This window comes from Salvelinus fontinalis, chromosome 5 (genome assembly GCF_029448725.1).
Source record: "Salvelinus fontinalis isolate EN_2023a chromosome 5, ASM2944872v1, whole genome shotgun sequence".
NCBI lineage: Eukaryota > Metazoa > Chordata > Actinopteri > Salmoniformes > Salmonidae > Salvelinus > Salvelinus fontinalis.
The window spans coordinates 44,446,952-44,460,275 of NC_074669.1; the positions used below are offsets into that span (position 1 = coordinate 44,446,952).

Genomic DNA, 13,324 nt, shown 5'->3' on the forward strand with positions numbered 1-13,324 from the left:
GGATTGATTTACACTTTCGCACCAAAGTACGTTCATCTCTAGGAGCCAGAACGAGTCTCCTTCCTGAGCGGTATGACGGCTGTGTGGTCCCATGGTGTTTATACTTGCGTACTATTGTTTGTACAGATGAACGTGGTACCTTCAGGCGTTTGGAAAATGCTCCCAAGGATGAACCAGACTTGTGGAGGTCTACAATTTATTTTCTGAGGTCTTGGCTGATTTCTATTGATTTTCCCATGATGTCAAGCAAAGAGGCACTGAGATTGAAGGTAGGCCTTGAAATACATCCACAGGTACACCTCCAATTGACTCAAATTATGTCAATTAGCCTATCAGAAGCTTCTAAAGCCATGACATCTTTTTCTGGAATTTTCCAAGCTGTTTAAAGGCACAGTCAACTTAGTGTATGTAAACTTCTGACCCACTGGAATTGTGATACAGTGAATTATAAGTGAAATAATCTGTCTGTAAACAATTGTTGGAAAAATTACTTGTGTCATGCACAAAGTACGTGTCCTAACCGACTTGCCGAAACTATAGTTTGTTAACAAAAAAATTTGTGGAGTGGTTGAAAAACGAGTTCAACTGTACATCATGAAAGATTCACCCAGCACAGCCTGACTGCACTCACAATTCACTTACAGCAAACACTAGTCTATCAAGACGGAGGAAAAGAACACAAACAGTTCTGTGTGTGTGAGAGTGTTAATTGGGGAGAACGGGCTTGTGATAATGGCTGGAGAAGAAAAAGTGGAATGGTATCAAATGCATGGTTTCCATGTGTTTAATGCCATTCCATTCACTCCATTCCAGCCTTTTTTATGAGCCGTCTTCCCCTCAGCAGCCTCCACTGGTACTGACCTAGTGGCTGTTTCTCACACACGGCCTGCACCCAGGACTTCATCAGCTGACTGAGGATCCTCTGCTCGTGGAGCGGAAACACCTTCTGGATCACGCCCCGCACACTTAGCTCTGGGACTGGTGGAACACGAACATGAATTCTTATTTTCAAACACACAGAGTACAAAGTGGTACACATAGAAGCATTCAGGAGCACACACACACACATGCGCGCACACACACACACACACACACACACACACACACACACACACACACACACACACACACACACACACACACACACACACACACACACACACACACACACACCGGTATACAGTATTAAGTATGTTATTGGGATTAACACAGTGCTGGGTATAAACAAGTTACACAACATTATTTACTTCACAGTGACTAATAAAGGCAAAACAAACAACAAATGCTGCTCACTGATTGGCTGTCCCTCCAGGAACTCTATGTTGTGAAGCACCTCTCCATTCTTGGCACGTAGATTGTCGAGCCAGTACTTGATGATGCTTTGCCTCTCCTGAGGAGAGATAGGGACCGACTGGTCAGACAGAATCAAATCTTCAGGTTCTCAGACAAGGTTATTTATCACACAAGTCTCTGTGTGTGTGCGTGCGTGCGTGCGTGCGCGTGCGTGCGTGCGTTGACCTGTGATGTGAAGAAGCATAGTTCACTCTCAATGTTCTCATAGATGTAGTCTTCTTCACAGGAGAAGCTGCGTGTTCCTCCCCCAAACTCTGGCTTCACTGATTTCCTCAGACCCATCTCCTCTGCCCCACGCAACAGACTGAGACACAGGGAGAGAGAGTAAGAGGGAGAGAGTTAGGGAAACACACACAGGCTTCCACAGGCACACAAGGCTGGAGCAGAGTTGGGATGGAGAAACACACACTCACAAACCAACAGAGGGGCACAGAGTGACAGACAAGCAAACAGACAGGTGTTAGACACTCACACACACTCACACACATACAATAAAAACAAGAACATACACATAAAGATTGGAATACATGGTCTAATGTGAATAAGACCTGGCCTGGCATGCCACGCATCTGATAAGAATTCCATATGACACATCCCATGATAGATGCACATGAAGGGACCAAATAACACTGAACAGAGCAGCAAAGGAAAGCCTGAGTAAACTCTGAATGACAGCAGTCTAGAATGACAACAGTATCTATTCTAGGTTCTACTTCGCCTCTCCTCTCCTCCTTTCCTCCTATCTCTAGAGGCTGACTATGCAGTTGTGCTCTGTTCTCTCTGCAGAATGATAAGCCCAACTCACACAGCTACACACACACACACACACACACACACACACACACACACACACACACACACACACACACACACACACACACACACACACACACACACACACACACACACACACACACACACACACACACACACACACTTCTATTAGCTGGCATTTACCAGCACACATCTATCATACTGTTATGGCCCTCTCGGGTCGTGAATGAAACAGCTTTACAATATAGTCCATAGTACTGAACTCAACAATGACTGAAACCGATCAACGATCTAAGAAGAAGGATTATATCTATTTATAGGGTAACACAGACTGCATTTACACAAATCCACAATTTCTTATCCAGATGAAGCCAGTATGTTTTAGAGAGGTATCCTGCTACTGCCAAGACTCTTTACGAGGGGTCGTGACTGAACACGTCCAAGCACCCAAGCTTCTATTGGATTAAAAGTTAAAATAGCCTTATTTTCCTTTCAATTCAAGAAGTCTTTACCTGCGTGTAGTGTCCCGTTGTCATTGGCCACTGCTAACCTGGGTTAAATAACCAAGTCTAATACTGCTGAGAGGGCTAGCCTAGCCAGTTGTACTCTATGCAGCTTGCTCTATGCTAATTTAGACAATAATATATCACCAGTAATGAAAAATCCAGCCCTGCTTGCGGGAAAAAACAGCGAACTCAGACCTAGTGAATGGATTGATGAATGTTGCCATCTGCTAGAAGATAAGTACGATAAGCAAGAATTTCAATAAGCATTTTTCTATGGCTGGCCATGCTTTCCACCTGGCTACCCCTACCCTGGCCAACAGCTCTGCACCCCTCGCAGCAACTTGCCCAAGCCCCCTCCCTGCTTCTTCTTCACCCAAATCCAGATAGGTGATGTTCTGAAAGAGCTGCAATATCTGGACCGCTACAAATCAGCTGGGCTAGACAATTTGGACCCTCTCTTTCTAAAATTATCTGTCAATTGTTGCAACCCCTATTACTAGCCTGTTCAACCTCTCTTTTGTTTCGGCTGAGATCCCTAAAGATTGGAAAGCTACCGCGGTCAGACACTCTAGACCCAAACTGTTACAGACCTATCTATATCCATCCTGCCCTGCCTTTCTAAAGTCTTCGAAAGCCAAGATAATAAAACAGATCACCGACCATTTTGAATCCCACCATACCTTCTCCATTATGCAATCTGGTTTCAGAGCTGGTCATGGGTGCACCTCAGCCACGCTCAAGGTCCTAAACGATATCATAACCACCATCGATAAAAGACAGTACTGTGGAGCCATCTTCATCGACCTGGCCAAGGCTTTCGACTCTGTCAATCGCCGCATTCTTATCGGCAGACTCAAAAACCTTGGTTTCTCAAATGATTGCCTCGCCTGGTTCACCAACTCCTTATCATATAGAGTTCAGTGTGTCAAATCGGAGGGCCTGTTGTCTGGACCTCTGACAGTCTCTATGGGGTGCCACAGGGTTCTCAGGCCTACTCTTTTGTCTGTATATATCAATGATATCGCTCTTGCTACTGGTGATTCTCTGATCCACCTCTACGCAGACGACGCCACTCTGTATACATCTGGCCCTTCTTTGGACACTGTGTTAACAAACCTCCAAACGAGCTTCAATGACATACAACACTCCTTCCGTGGCCTCCAACTGCTCTTAAATGCTAGTAAAACTAAATGCATGCTCTTCAACCGTTTGCTGCCCACACCTGCCCGCCCGCCTAGCATCACTACTCTGGACGGTTCTGACTTAGAATATGTGGACAACTACAAATACCTAGGTGTCTGGTTAGACTGTCAACTCTCATTCCAGATGCACATGAAGCATATCCAATCCAAAATTAAATCTAGAATTGGCTTCCTATTCGCAAACAAAGCCTCCTTCACTCATGCTGCCAAACATACCCTCGTAAAACTGACTATCCTACCGATCCTTGACTTCGGCGATGTCATTTACAAAATAGCCTCCAACACTCTACTCTGCAAATTGGATGTAGTCTATCACAGTGCCATCCGTTTTGTCACCAAAGCCCCATATACTACCCACCACTGCGACATGTATGCTCTCGTTGGCTGGCCCTCGCTACATATTCGTCGCCAAACTCACTGGCCCCAGGTCATCTATAAGTCTTTGCTAGGTAAAGCCCCGCCTTATCTCAGCTCACTGGTCTCCGTAGCAACACCCACCCGTAGCACGTGCTCCAGCAGGTATATTTCACTGGTCATCCCCAAAACCAACACCTCCTTTGGCCACCTTTCCTTCCAGTTCTCTGCTGCCTATGACTGTAACAAATTTCAAAAATCACTGAAGCTAGAGTCTTAGATCTCCCTCACTAACTTTAAGCCAGCTGTCAGAGCAGCGTACTGATCAATGCACCAGTACACAGCCCATCTGTAAATAGCACACCCAACTACCTCATCCCCATATTGTTATTTATTTGCTCCTTTGCACCCCAGTATCTCTACTTGCACATCATCATCTGCACATCCATCACCCCAGTGTTAATGCTAAATTGTTATTATTTCACCACTATGGCCTATTTATTGCCTTACTTCCCTAACCTTACTACATTTGCACACATTGTACATAGATTTTTCTATTGTGTTTTTGACTGTACGTTTGTTTATCCCATGTGTAACTCTGTGGTGTTGTTTGTGTCGCACTGCTTTGCTTTATCTTGGCCAGGTCGCAGTTGTAAATGAGAACTTGTTCTCAACTGGCCTCCCTGGTTAAATAAAGGTGAAATAAAAATAATTTAAAAAAAAAATAAGTGAACGCATATCATTTTCTTTTAACCTTCAATCTCGCGACTATTAGCATTTCCATATCACTTTCATGGTTCAACACACGTTTGAATCGTTTCAGCAGCAGTAAATGAGATTACATACATTAGCTTTTCTATCGCATTCATTTGGGGGATCCAATACACCTGAGATTGAGCGTGCAAGTATGTGTGACTGTGTGTATGTGAGATTGTGTGCACACACATGCTGGTACAGCCATCTGCCTTGAGCATTTTTTCAGTAACACACACTGACACACTTACAGAAAGCGCTCTCTCTCTTTCTCTCTACTCCGTTCACTTGTTAAGAGGTGAAAGCCACCCGTAAATCACTCGGGATAGGATAGTCAAGAGCCCTTGAAAACAGATCAGTCAGCACAGCAGACATCATCTAACACAGAGTGAACAGCATTGTGGGGTAGTGTGGCTAATGCCCTCTGCGCTGTTACTTTGGTTGTTGAGTATTTACCCAGAGTCATCTCTAAATCCCCTGGTATTTACCCAGAGAGGAAAGATACAGCATAATAGTATCATGTACTGTACAGCGTTTAGAAAGAGTTGAAGCTATTGTAGAATGTAAGTCCTTCCAACATTCTACAATGAAATTCTTGTAAACTTTCCCCAAATTCCCTGGTTTCCCAGAAATCCTGGTTGGAACATTCCTGGAATAATGAGAAATTAAGGAGGTAATCTGGGAATCCTCCAACCAGGAGTTCTGGAAAACCAGGGAATTTTGGGAAAGTTACCAAATCTAGGTTCAGATCTCTTAGCAGTGGTTGTAATACACTCACATACAGCAAAGGGAGGCCACACTAGTATTGCTAATACACTAACTAACCTTCTGCAGTTGATATAGGAAATGTTCTATTTATGGTCAGTCAAGACACTAATTCAAACAGGTTTACTAAAGCCTCGGTAACCACCCTCTATCCCAGGATCCATTTAGATGCTAACAATAATAAATTACATGCCACCCCCCCCCCCCCCCCCGGGGTTCTTACTTCTCATAGGTTGCCGTGACGAAGAAGGCATGGACGCGCGTGCGTTTGTGATGTCGGATCTGGATGTTTAGTTCTGGAATGCCCAGACGCAGGTGGTTCAGTAGCCATAGCAACGTGTGGTCATCTGTCTGGTCTGTCACAGGAAATAAAAAAAATATACAATTATTTGGTTACATCATCATAATAACGGTTTTAATGAAAATTCCAACCTTCGAGATATTAACAGTTTTACTGTGAAATTGTTCCACATAAACCAACACAGAAACACTGTTTTTAATTAAACTCAGACGTAGCATCATTATCTCAAAAGAGTAAATAACCCATATTAGTATCATTACTTTCACACTAGCCTGGAGCGATGAGTGCGTGTTGTCTAATGAGCATTATGTTCCAGTAATGACTGAGAAGAGTAGCACAAGCATATCTATGTACTGGGATGGCTAATGTTGCCATTACACTATCACCATTCATAAAGTCAGGCCACAGAGACCAACATGAAAAATGACTTCTGCTTTTCAAAGTGCATTGATGGCCGTGCAAACGTGTAGGTAAACAAAAACAAAAGAGACACCTGAGAAAGTCATGAGGATGTCACAGTTCTCAGTGGGCACGGTCTTCATCCAGGACTTATGAGACATTATGTACCTCCCAGCCTGCAGCAGCCGCTTCCCAAATAACTTATCTAGAGAGGAGAGAGAAAAGAGACATAGAGAGAAAGAGAATCACAACGACAGTCACCTTTCAATAGTGAAGCAGACAGACAGATTAGGACACTTCTTTTCGAACTGTAAGTCAGTGCTTCCCCCCCCACACACACACATCCTTTCCACACACATCCTTTTCCTCTACCACACACACACATCGATTTCCTCTACCACACACACCCTATCTGCCAAACACACAGTGCATTTGTAAAGGATTCAGACCCCTTGACTTTTTCCACTTTTGTTACATTAAAGCCTTATTCTAAAATGGATTAAATATTTTTTTCCCCTCATCACTCTACACACAATACCCCATATTGACAAAGCAAATAGTTTTTTTTTAATGTTTTATGTTTTCAGAAACACATAATTTACATAAGCATTCAGACCATTTCCTATGAGACTCGAAGTTGAGCTCAGGTGCATCCCGTTTCCATTGATCATCCTTGAGATGTTTCTACAACTGGCCATACGGCCATACTGAGCAATTGGGGGAGAAGGGCCTTGGTCAGGGAAGTGACCAAGAACCAGATCTTCACTCTGACAGAGCAAAATAGTTTCTCTGTGGAGATGGGAGAACCTTCCAGGACAACCATCTCTACAGCACTCCACCAATCAGGCCTTTATGGTAGAGTGGTCAAACGGAAGCCACTTCTCAGTAAAAGGCACATGACAGCCCGCTTGGAGTATGCCAAAAGGCACCTAAAGGACTCAGAAATTCTCTGGTCTGATGCTGTGGGGAATTTTCCAACAGGGCAACAACCCTAAGCACACAGCCAAGACAACACAGGAGTGGCTTCGGGTCTCTGAATGTCCTTGAGTGGCCCAGCCAGAGCCTGGACTTGAACCCGATCTAACATCTCTGGAGAGACCTGAAAATAGCTGTGCAGTGACGTTCCCCATCCAACCTGACAGAGCTTGAGAGGATCTGCAGAGAAGAAGGGGAGAAACTCCCCAAATACAGGTATGCCAAGCTTGTAGCGCCATACCAAAGAAGACACAAGGCTGTTATCGCTTCCAAAGGTGCTCCAACAAAGTACTAAGTAAAGGGTCTGAATACTTATGTAAATGTGATATTCCGAGCTGACAAGGTAAAACTCTGTCATTCTGCCCCTGAGCAAGGCAGTTAACCCACTGTTCCCAGGGCGCCGATGACATGGATGAAAATTAAGGCAGCCCCCTGCACCTCTCTGATTCAGAGGAGTTGGGTTAAATACGGAAGACACATTTCAGTTGAATGCATTCAGTTGTACAACTGACCCCCTTCCCATTTTCACTTTATTTCCTTTTTTTTTTGCTATAAATAAATAAAAATAACTGTTTTTGCTTTGTCATTATGCGGTATTGACAAAGCAATTGAATCCATTTTAGAATAAGGCTGTAACGTAACAAAACGTGGAAAAAGTCAAGGGGTCTGAATACTTTCCAAACGCATTGTACACCCGTCCCCGCTCTATCTGCCAGAATTAAATGTCACCCTACTTCCCTCTGCAACATAAGAGCGAGCGAGTCAAACTTAACCCCTACCTTTCTGGGAGACATTGTCAACACTCTCTTTCTCCTTCTACATTGTCAACACTGACTATCCCTCTCTCTATTACTGTGTATGTGTGTGCGTGTTCATGCACATACATGCGTGCATGCATTCATTCCTATAAGTGTGCCTGCATGTGTGCGTGAGACCATACACACACAATGTGTGGCAATTTGCATATACTCCAGAATGTTATGAAGAGTGATCAGATGAATTGCAAAGTCCCTCTTTGCCATGCAAATTAACTGAATCCCAAAACAACATTTCCACTGCATTTCAGCCCTGCCACAAAAGGACCACCTGACATGTCAGTGATTCTCTTGTTAACACGGGTGTGAGTGTTGACGAGGACAAGGCTGGAGATCACTCTGTCATGCTGATTGAGTTCGAATAACAGACTGGAAGCTTCAAAAGGAGGGTGGTGCTTGGAATCATTGTTCTTCCTCTGTCAATCATGGTTTCCTGCAAGGAAACACGTACCGTCATCATTGCTTTGCACAAAAGGGCTTCACAGGCAAGGATATTGCTGCCAGTAAGATTGCACCTAAATCAACCCTTTATCGGATCATCAAGAACTTCAAGGAGAGCGGTTCAATTGTTGTGAAGAAGGCTTCAGGGAGCCCAAGAAAGTCCAGCAAGCGCCATGACCATCTCCTAAAGTTGATTCAGCTGCGGGATCGGGGCACCACCAGTGCAGAGCTTGCTCAGGAATGGCAGCAGGCAGGTGTGAGTGTATCTGCACACACAGTGAGGCGAAGACTTTTGGAGGATGGCCTGGTGTCAAGAAGGGCAGCAAAGAAGCCACTTCTCTCCAGGAAAAACATCAGGGACAGACTGATATTCTGCAAAAGGTACAGGGATTGGACTGCTGAGGACTGGGGTAAAGTCATTTTCTCTGATAAATCCCCTTTCCGATTGTTTGGGGCATCCGGAAATAAGCTTGTCCGGAGAAGACAAGGTGAGCGCTACCATCAGTTCTGTGTCATGCCAACAGTAAAGCATCCTGAGACCATTCATGTGTGGGGTTGCTCCTCAGCCAAGGGAGTGGGCTCACTCACTCCTAAGAACTCAGCCATGAATAAAGAATGGTACCAACACATCCTCCGAGAGCAACTTCTCCCAACCATCCAGGAACAGTTTGGTGACGAACAATGCCTTTTCCAGCATGATGGAGCACCTTGCCACAAGGCAAAAGTGATAACTAAGTGGCTCGAGGAACAAAACATCGATATTTTGGGTCCATGGCCAGGAAACTCCCCAGACCGGAATCCCATTGAGAACTTATGGTCAATCCTCAAGAGGCGGGTGGACAAACAAAAACTAACAAATTCTGACAAACTCTAAGCATTGATTATGCAAGAATGGGCTAACATCAGTCAGGATGTGGCCCAGAAGGTAATTGACAGCATGCCAGGGCAGTTTGCAGAGGTCTTGAAAAAGAAGGGTCAACACTGCAAATATTGACTCTTTGCATCAACTTCATGTAATTGCCAATAAAAGCCTTTGACACTTTTGAAACGCTTGTAATTATACTTCAGTATTCCATAGTAACATCTGACAAAATATCTAAAGACACTAAAGCAGCAAACGTTGTGGAAATTAATATTTGTGTCATTCTCAAAACGTTTCTGTTTCTCAAACTAGACAAACTAGCAACGGGTGTGGCTGAAATAGACGAATCCACTCATTTGAAGGGGTGTCCACATACTTTTGTATATATACTGTATCTTCTATAAATCATATATCATGAGTTGAACTAGATACCACAGCCCTCTAATCACCTGCCACATTAAAACACTTCTTCTCTGACCAGTCCACCGTGACCTCTAGCCACATATCTGATTTATACCAGCACTAGTCAAACAGTCAACTAAGCTAATCACCAAGCCCTTGACCAGTTGAATTAGGTGGTCTAGAGTGTATATTTGGAAGATCTACAAAATATGTTGAATAGCTAGGTGTCCCCATGGAACTGGTTTGAGAAATACACTGTGTGGTTCTGCTTCCTGGAACAGACTGAGGATGAAAGAGGGGCAGAGTAGGACTACTTCCTGGAAAGAATGCCCAGGGGGTGTTCCAGAGAAATAAAAATAGCCCCATACTGTCAAGGTGTACATAGCAAAGGTAAAATAAGGTTCAGATTGTTCATCTGTAACACTAGATAACCTTCATGCATGCATCACTTTGATACCTAGGCAGCCTGAACACGCAGAGTTGAATTTGGAGTTCGTACAGAGATAGTTAAGGAATTTCATCCAACTGGGCACACTGGTTGAATCAACATTGTTTCCACATCGTTTCAACGTGGAATAGACGTTGAATTGACATCTGTGCCCAGTGGGATTTTGTTTCAGGATGTTATTCTATTCCAAATAGTGATTTAACAAATGAAAACAATAGAAACAAAACGTAAAAAACATTTATGTTTCAGTTTCATCTTAAGAGTTATTATTCACAGTCTCTAAATCCATCCTGTTCCCCATGCAGTTGCAGTTTGGCAGAAAAAGAACAGCCTGACAAGCATTCTAACGAGGCCTGTATTCACTGCTCTAGACACACACACACACACACACACACACACACACACACACACACACACACACACACACACACACACACACACACACACCTTCTGAAAGCCAACACCTCCACAATACCTCGATTTATGAACCTCACTGACAGGCACACTGCTGTGCATCTTACGTGTGTGTGGGTTTTAGTGTGTGTGTTCGTCTCTGTGTTTGGGTAATGCTCATAGGAAAACCCATTTCACACTGGTGGCGTCTCCATTTTTATTTAACTAGACAAATCAGTTGAGAACAAATTCTTATTTACAATGACGGCCTACGCCGGCCAAACCCGGGCGACGCTGGGCCAATTGTGCGCCGCCCTATGGGACGCCCAATCACAGTCGGTTGTGATACAGCCTAGAATCAAACCAGGGTCTGTAGTGACACCTCTAGCACTGAGATGCAGTGCCTTAGACCGCTACGCCACTCAGGAGCCCCCATTTGCCCAGACATTGCCCATCAGGGCTTAAGTGGGGACATTTTGCCGGTCCCCACAAGTAAAAAGGTTAGGCTTAGGGGTTAGGTTTAGGGTTACAAGTAGGGTTAGGGTTAGATTTAGGGTTAGGAATAAGGGTTAAGGTTAGCTTTAGGGAAAATAGGATTTTGAATTGGAATCAATTGTTTGTTCCCAACAAGGATAGTAAAACAAATGTGTGTGTGTGTGTGTGCTCTGCTCACGTGGCTCCCCTGCAAGAGGAGGTCGTAATTTCCACCAAAATACCATGGAGAGACAAGCGCACCTGACACCATGCTGCTGAAGAGACAGAGGAAAATACAGTCCCTATCAACAGACCCAGGGTCAGCAGTCACAGACAAACTCAAGCATTTTACTGGGAAATCACTGTTCTAGGAACAGGGCTTATCTAGCGACAGCTAGGCCAAGGCACCTGCTCTGTTATGTGTACTCAAGTATGGGCTCCACTGATCTATCACCATTCCGGTATTGTTGAATAATATTACATACGGTACCAGTCAAAAGTTTGGACACACCTAATCATGCAAGGGTGTTTTCTTTAGTTTTACTATTTTCTACATTGTAGAATAATAGTGAAGACATCAAAACTATTAAATAACACATATGGAATCATGTAGTAACCAAAAAAGTGCTAAATCAAAATATATATATATATATACACATTTTAGATTCTTCAAATTAGCCACCCTTTGCCTTGACAGCTTTGCACACTCTTGGCATTCTCTCAACCAGCTTCACCTGGAATGTTTTTCCAAACGTCTTGAAGGAGTTCCCACATATACTGAGCATATTGTTTTTCCTTCACTCTGCAGTCCAACTCATCCCAAACTATCTCAATTGGGTTGAGGGATTGTGGAGGCCAGGTCATATGATGCAACACTCCATCACAGCCTGGAGGTGTGTTTTGAGTCATTGTCCTGTTGAAAAACAAATGATAGTCCCACTAAGCGCAAACCAGATGGGATGGCGTATCACTGCAGAATGCTGTGGTAGCCATGCTGGTTAAGTGTGCCTTGAATTCTAAATAAATCACTGACAGTGTCACCAGAAAAGCACACCCACACCATCACAATTCCTCCTCCATCCTTCGCGGTGCAAACCACACAGGCGGAGACCATCCGTTCACCTACTCTGCATCTCACAAAGACACGGCGGTTGGAACCCAAATCTAAAATTTGGACTCAATCAGACCAAAGGACAGATTTCCGCCGGTCTAATGTCCATTGCTCGTGTTTCTTGGCCCAAGCAAGTCTCTTCTTCTTATTGGTGTCCTTTACTAGTGGTTTCTTTGCAGCAAATCGACCATGAATGCCTGATTCACGCAGTCTCCTCTGAACAGTTGATGTTGAATTGTGTCTGTTACTTTAAGCATTTATTTGGGCTGCAATCTGAGGTGCAGTTAATTCTAATGAACTTAACAGCAGAGGTAACTCTGGGTCTTTCTTTCCTGTGGCGGTCCGCATGAGAGCCAGTTTCATCATAGCGATTGATGGTTTTTGCAACTGCACTTGAAGAAACTTTAAAAGTTCTTGACATTTTCTGGATTGACTGACCTTCATGTCTTAAAGTAATGATGGACTGTCGTTTCTCTTTGCTTATCCGAGCTGTTCTTGCCATAACATGGACTTGGTCTTTTACCAAATAGGGCTATCTTTTGTATACCACCCCTACCTTGTCACAACACAACTGTTTGGCTCAAAAGCATTAAGGAAAGAAATTCAACAAATTAACAAGGCACACCTGTTAATTGAAATGCATTCCAGGTGACTACCTCATGAAGCTTGTTGAGAGAATGCCAAGAGTGTGCAAAGCTGCCATCAAGGCAAAGGGTGGCTACTTTGAATAATCACACAAATAAAATACATCTTGATTTGTTTAAAACATTTTTGTTTTCTATATGATTCCATGTATATGTTATTTCTTAGTTTTGATGTCTTCACTATTATTCTACAATGTAGAAAATAGTAACAATAATGAAAAACCTTGGAATGAGTAGGGGTGTACAAACTTTTGACTGGTGCTGTGTTTATATATAGTAATATATAGATATAAACAATATAATAATAGAAAAGCAAGGCATAGGACTAAATGGAATATAATGTATTATTGTA

At 43.5% G+C, this 13,324-nt stretch overlaps 1 protein-coding gene across 1 annotated transcript in view; it reads right to left on the reverse strand.

The window, feature by feature from the left end:
- The window catches only part of LOC129855645 (anoctamin-8-like), a 60,749-nt gene that overhangs the window by 26,272 nt on the left and 21,153 nt on the right, over nt 1-13,324 (reverse strand). The window contains exons 2-6 of the mRNA XM_055923527.1: nt 6,502-6,612; nt 5,931-6,063; nt 1,519-1,657; nt 1,294-1,390; nt 862-978 (exon numbers count right to left, since the gene is read on the reverse strand). Coding sequence (XP_055779502.1) covers nt 862-978; nt 1,294-1,390; nt 1,519-1,657; nt 5,931-6,063; nt 6,502-6,612 — 597 coding nt within the window. The remainder of the gene's footprint in view (nt 1-861; nt 979-1,293; nt 1,391-1,518; nt 1,658-5,930; nt 6,064-6,501; nt 6,613-13,324) is intronic.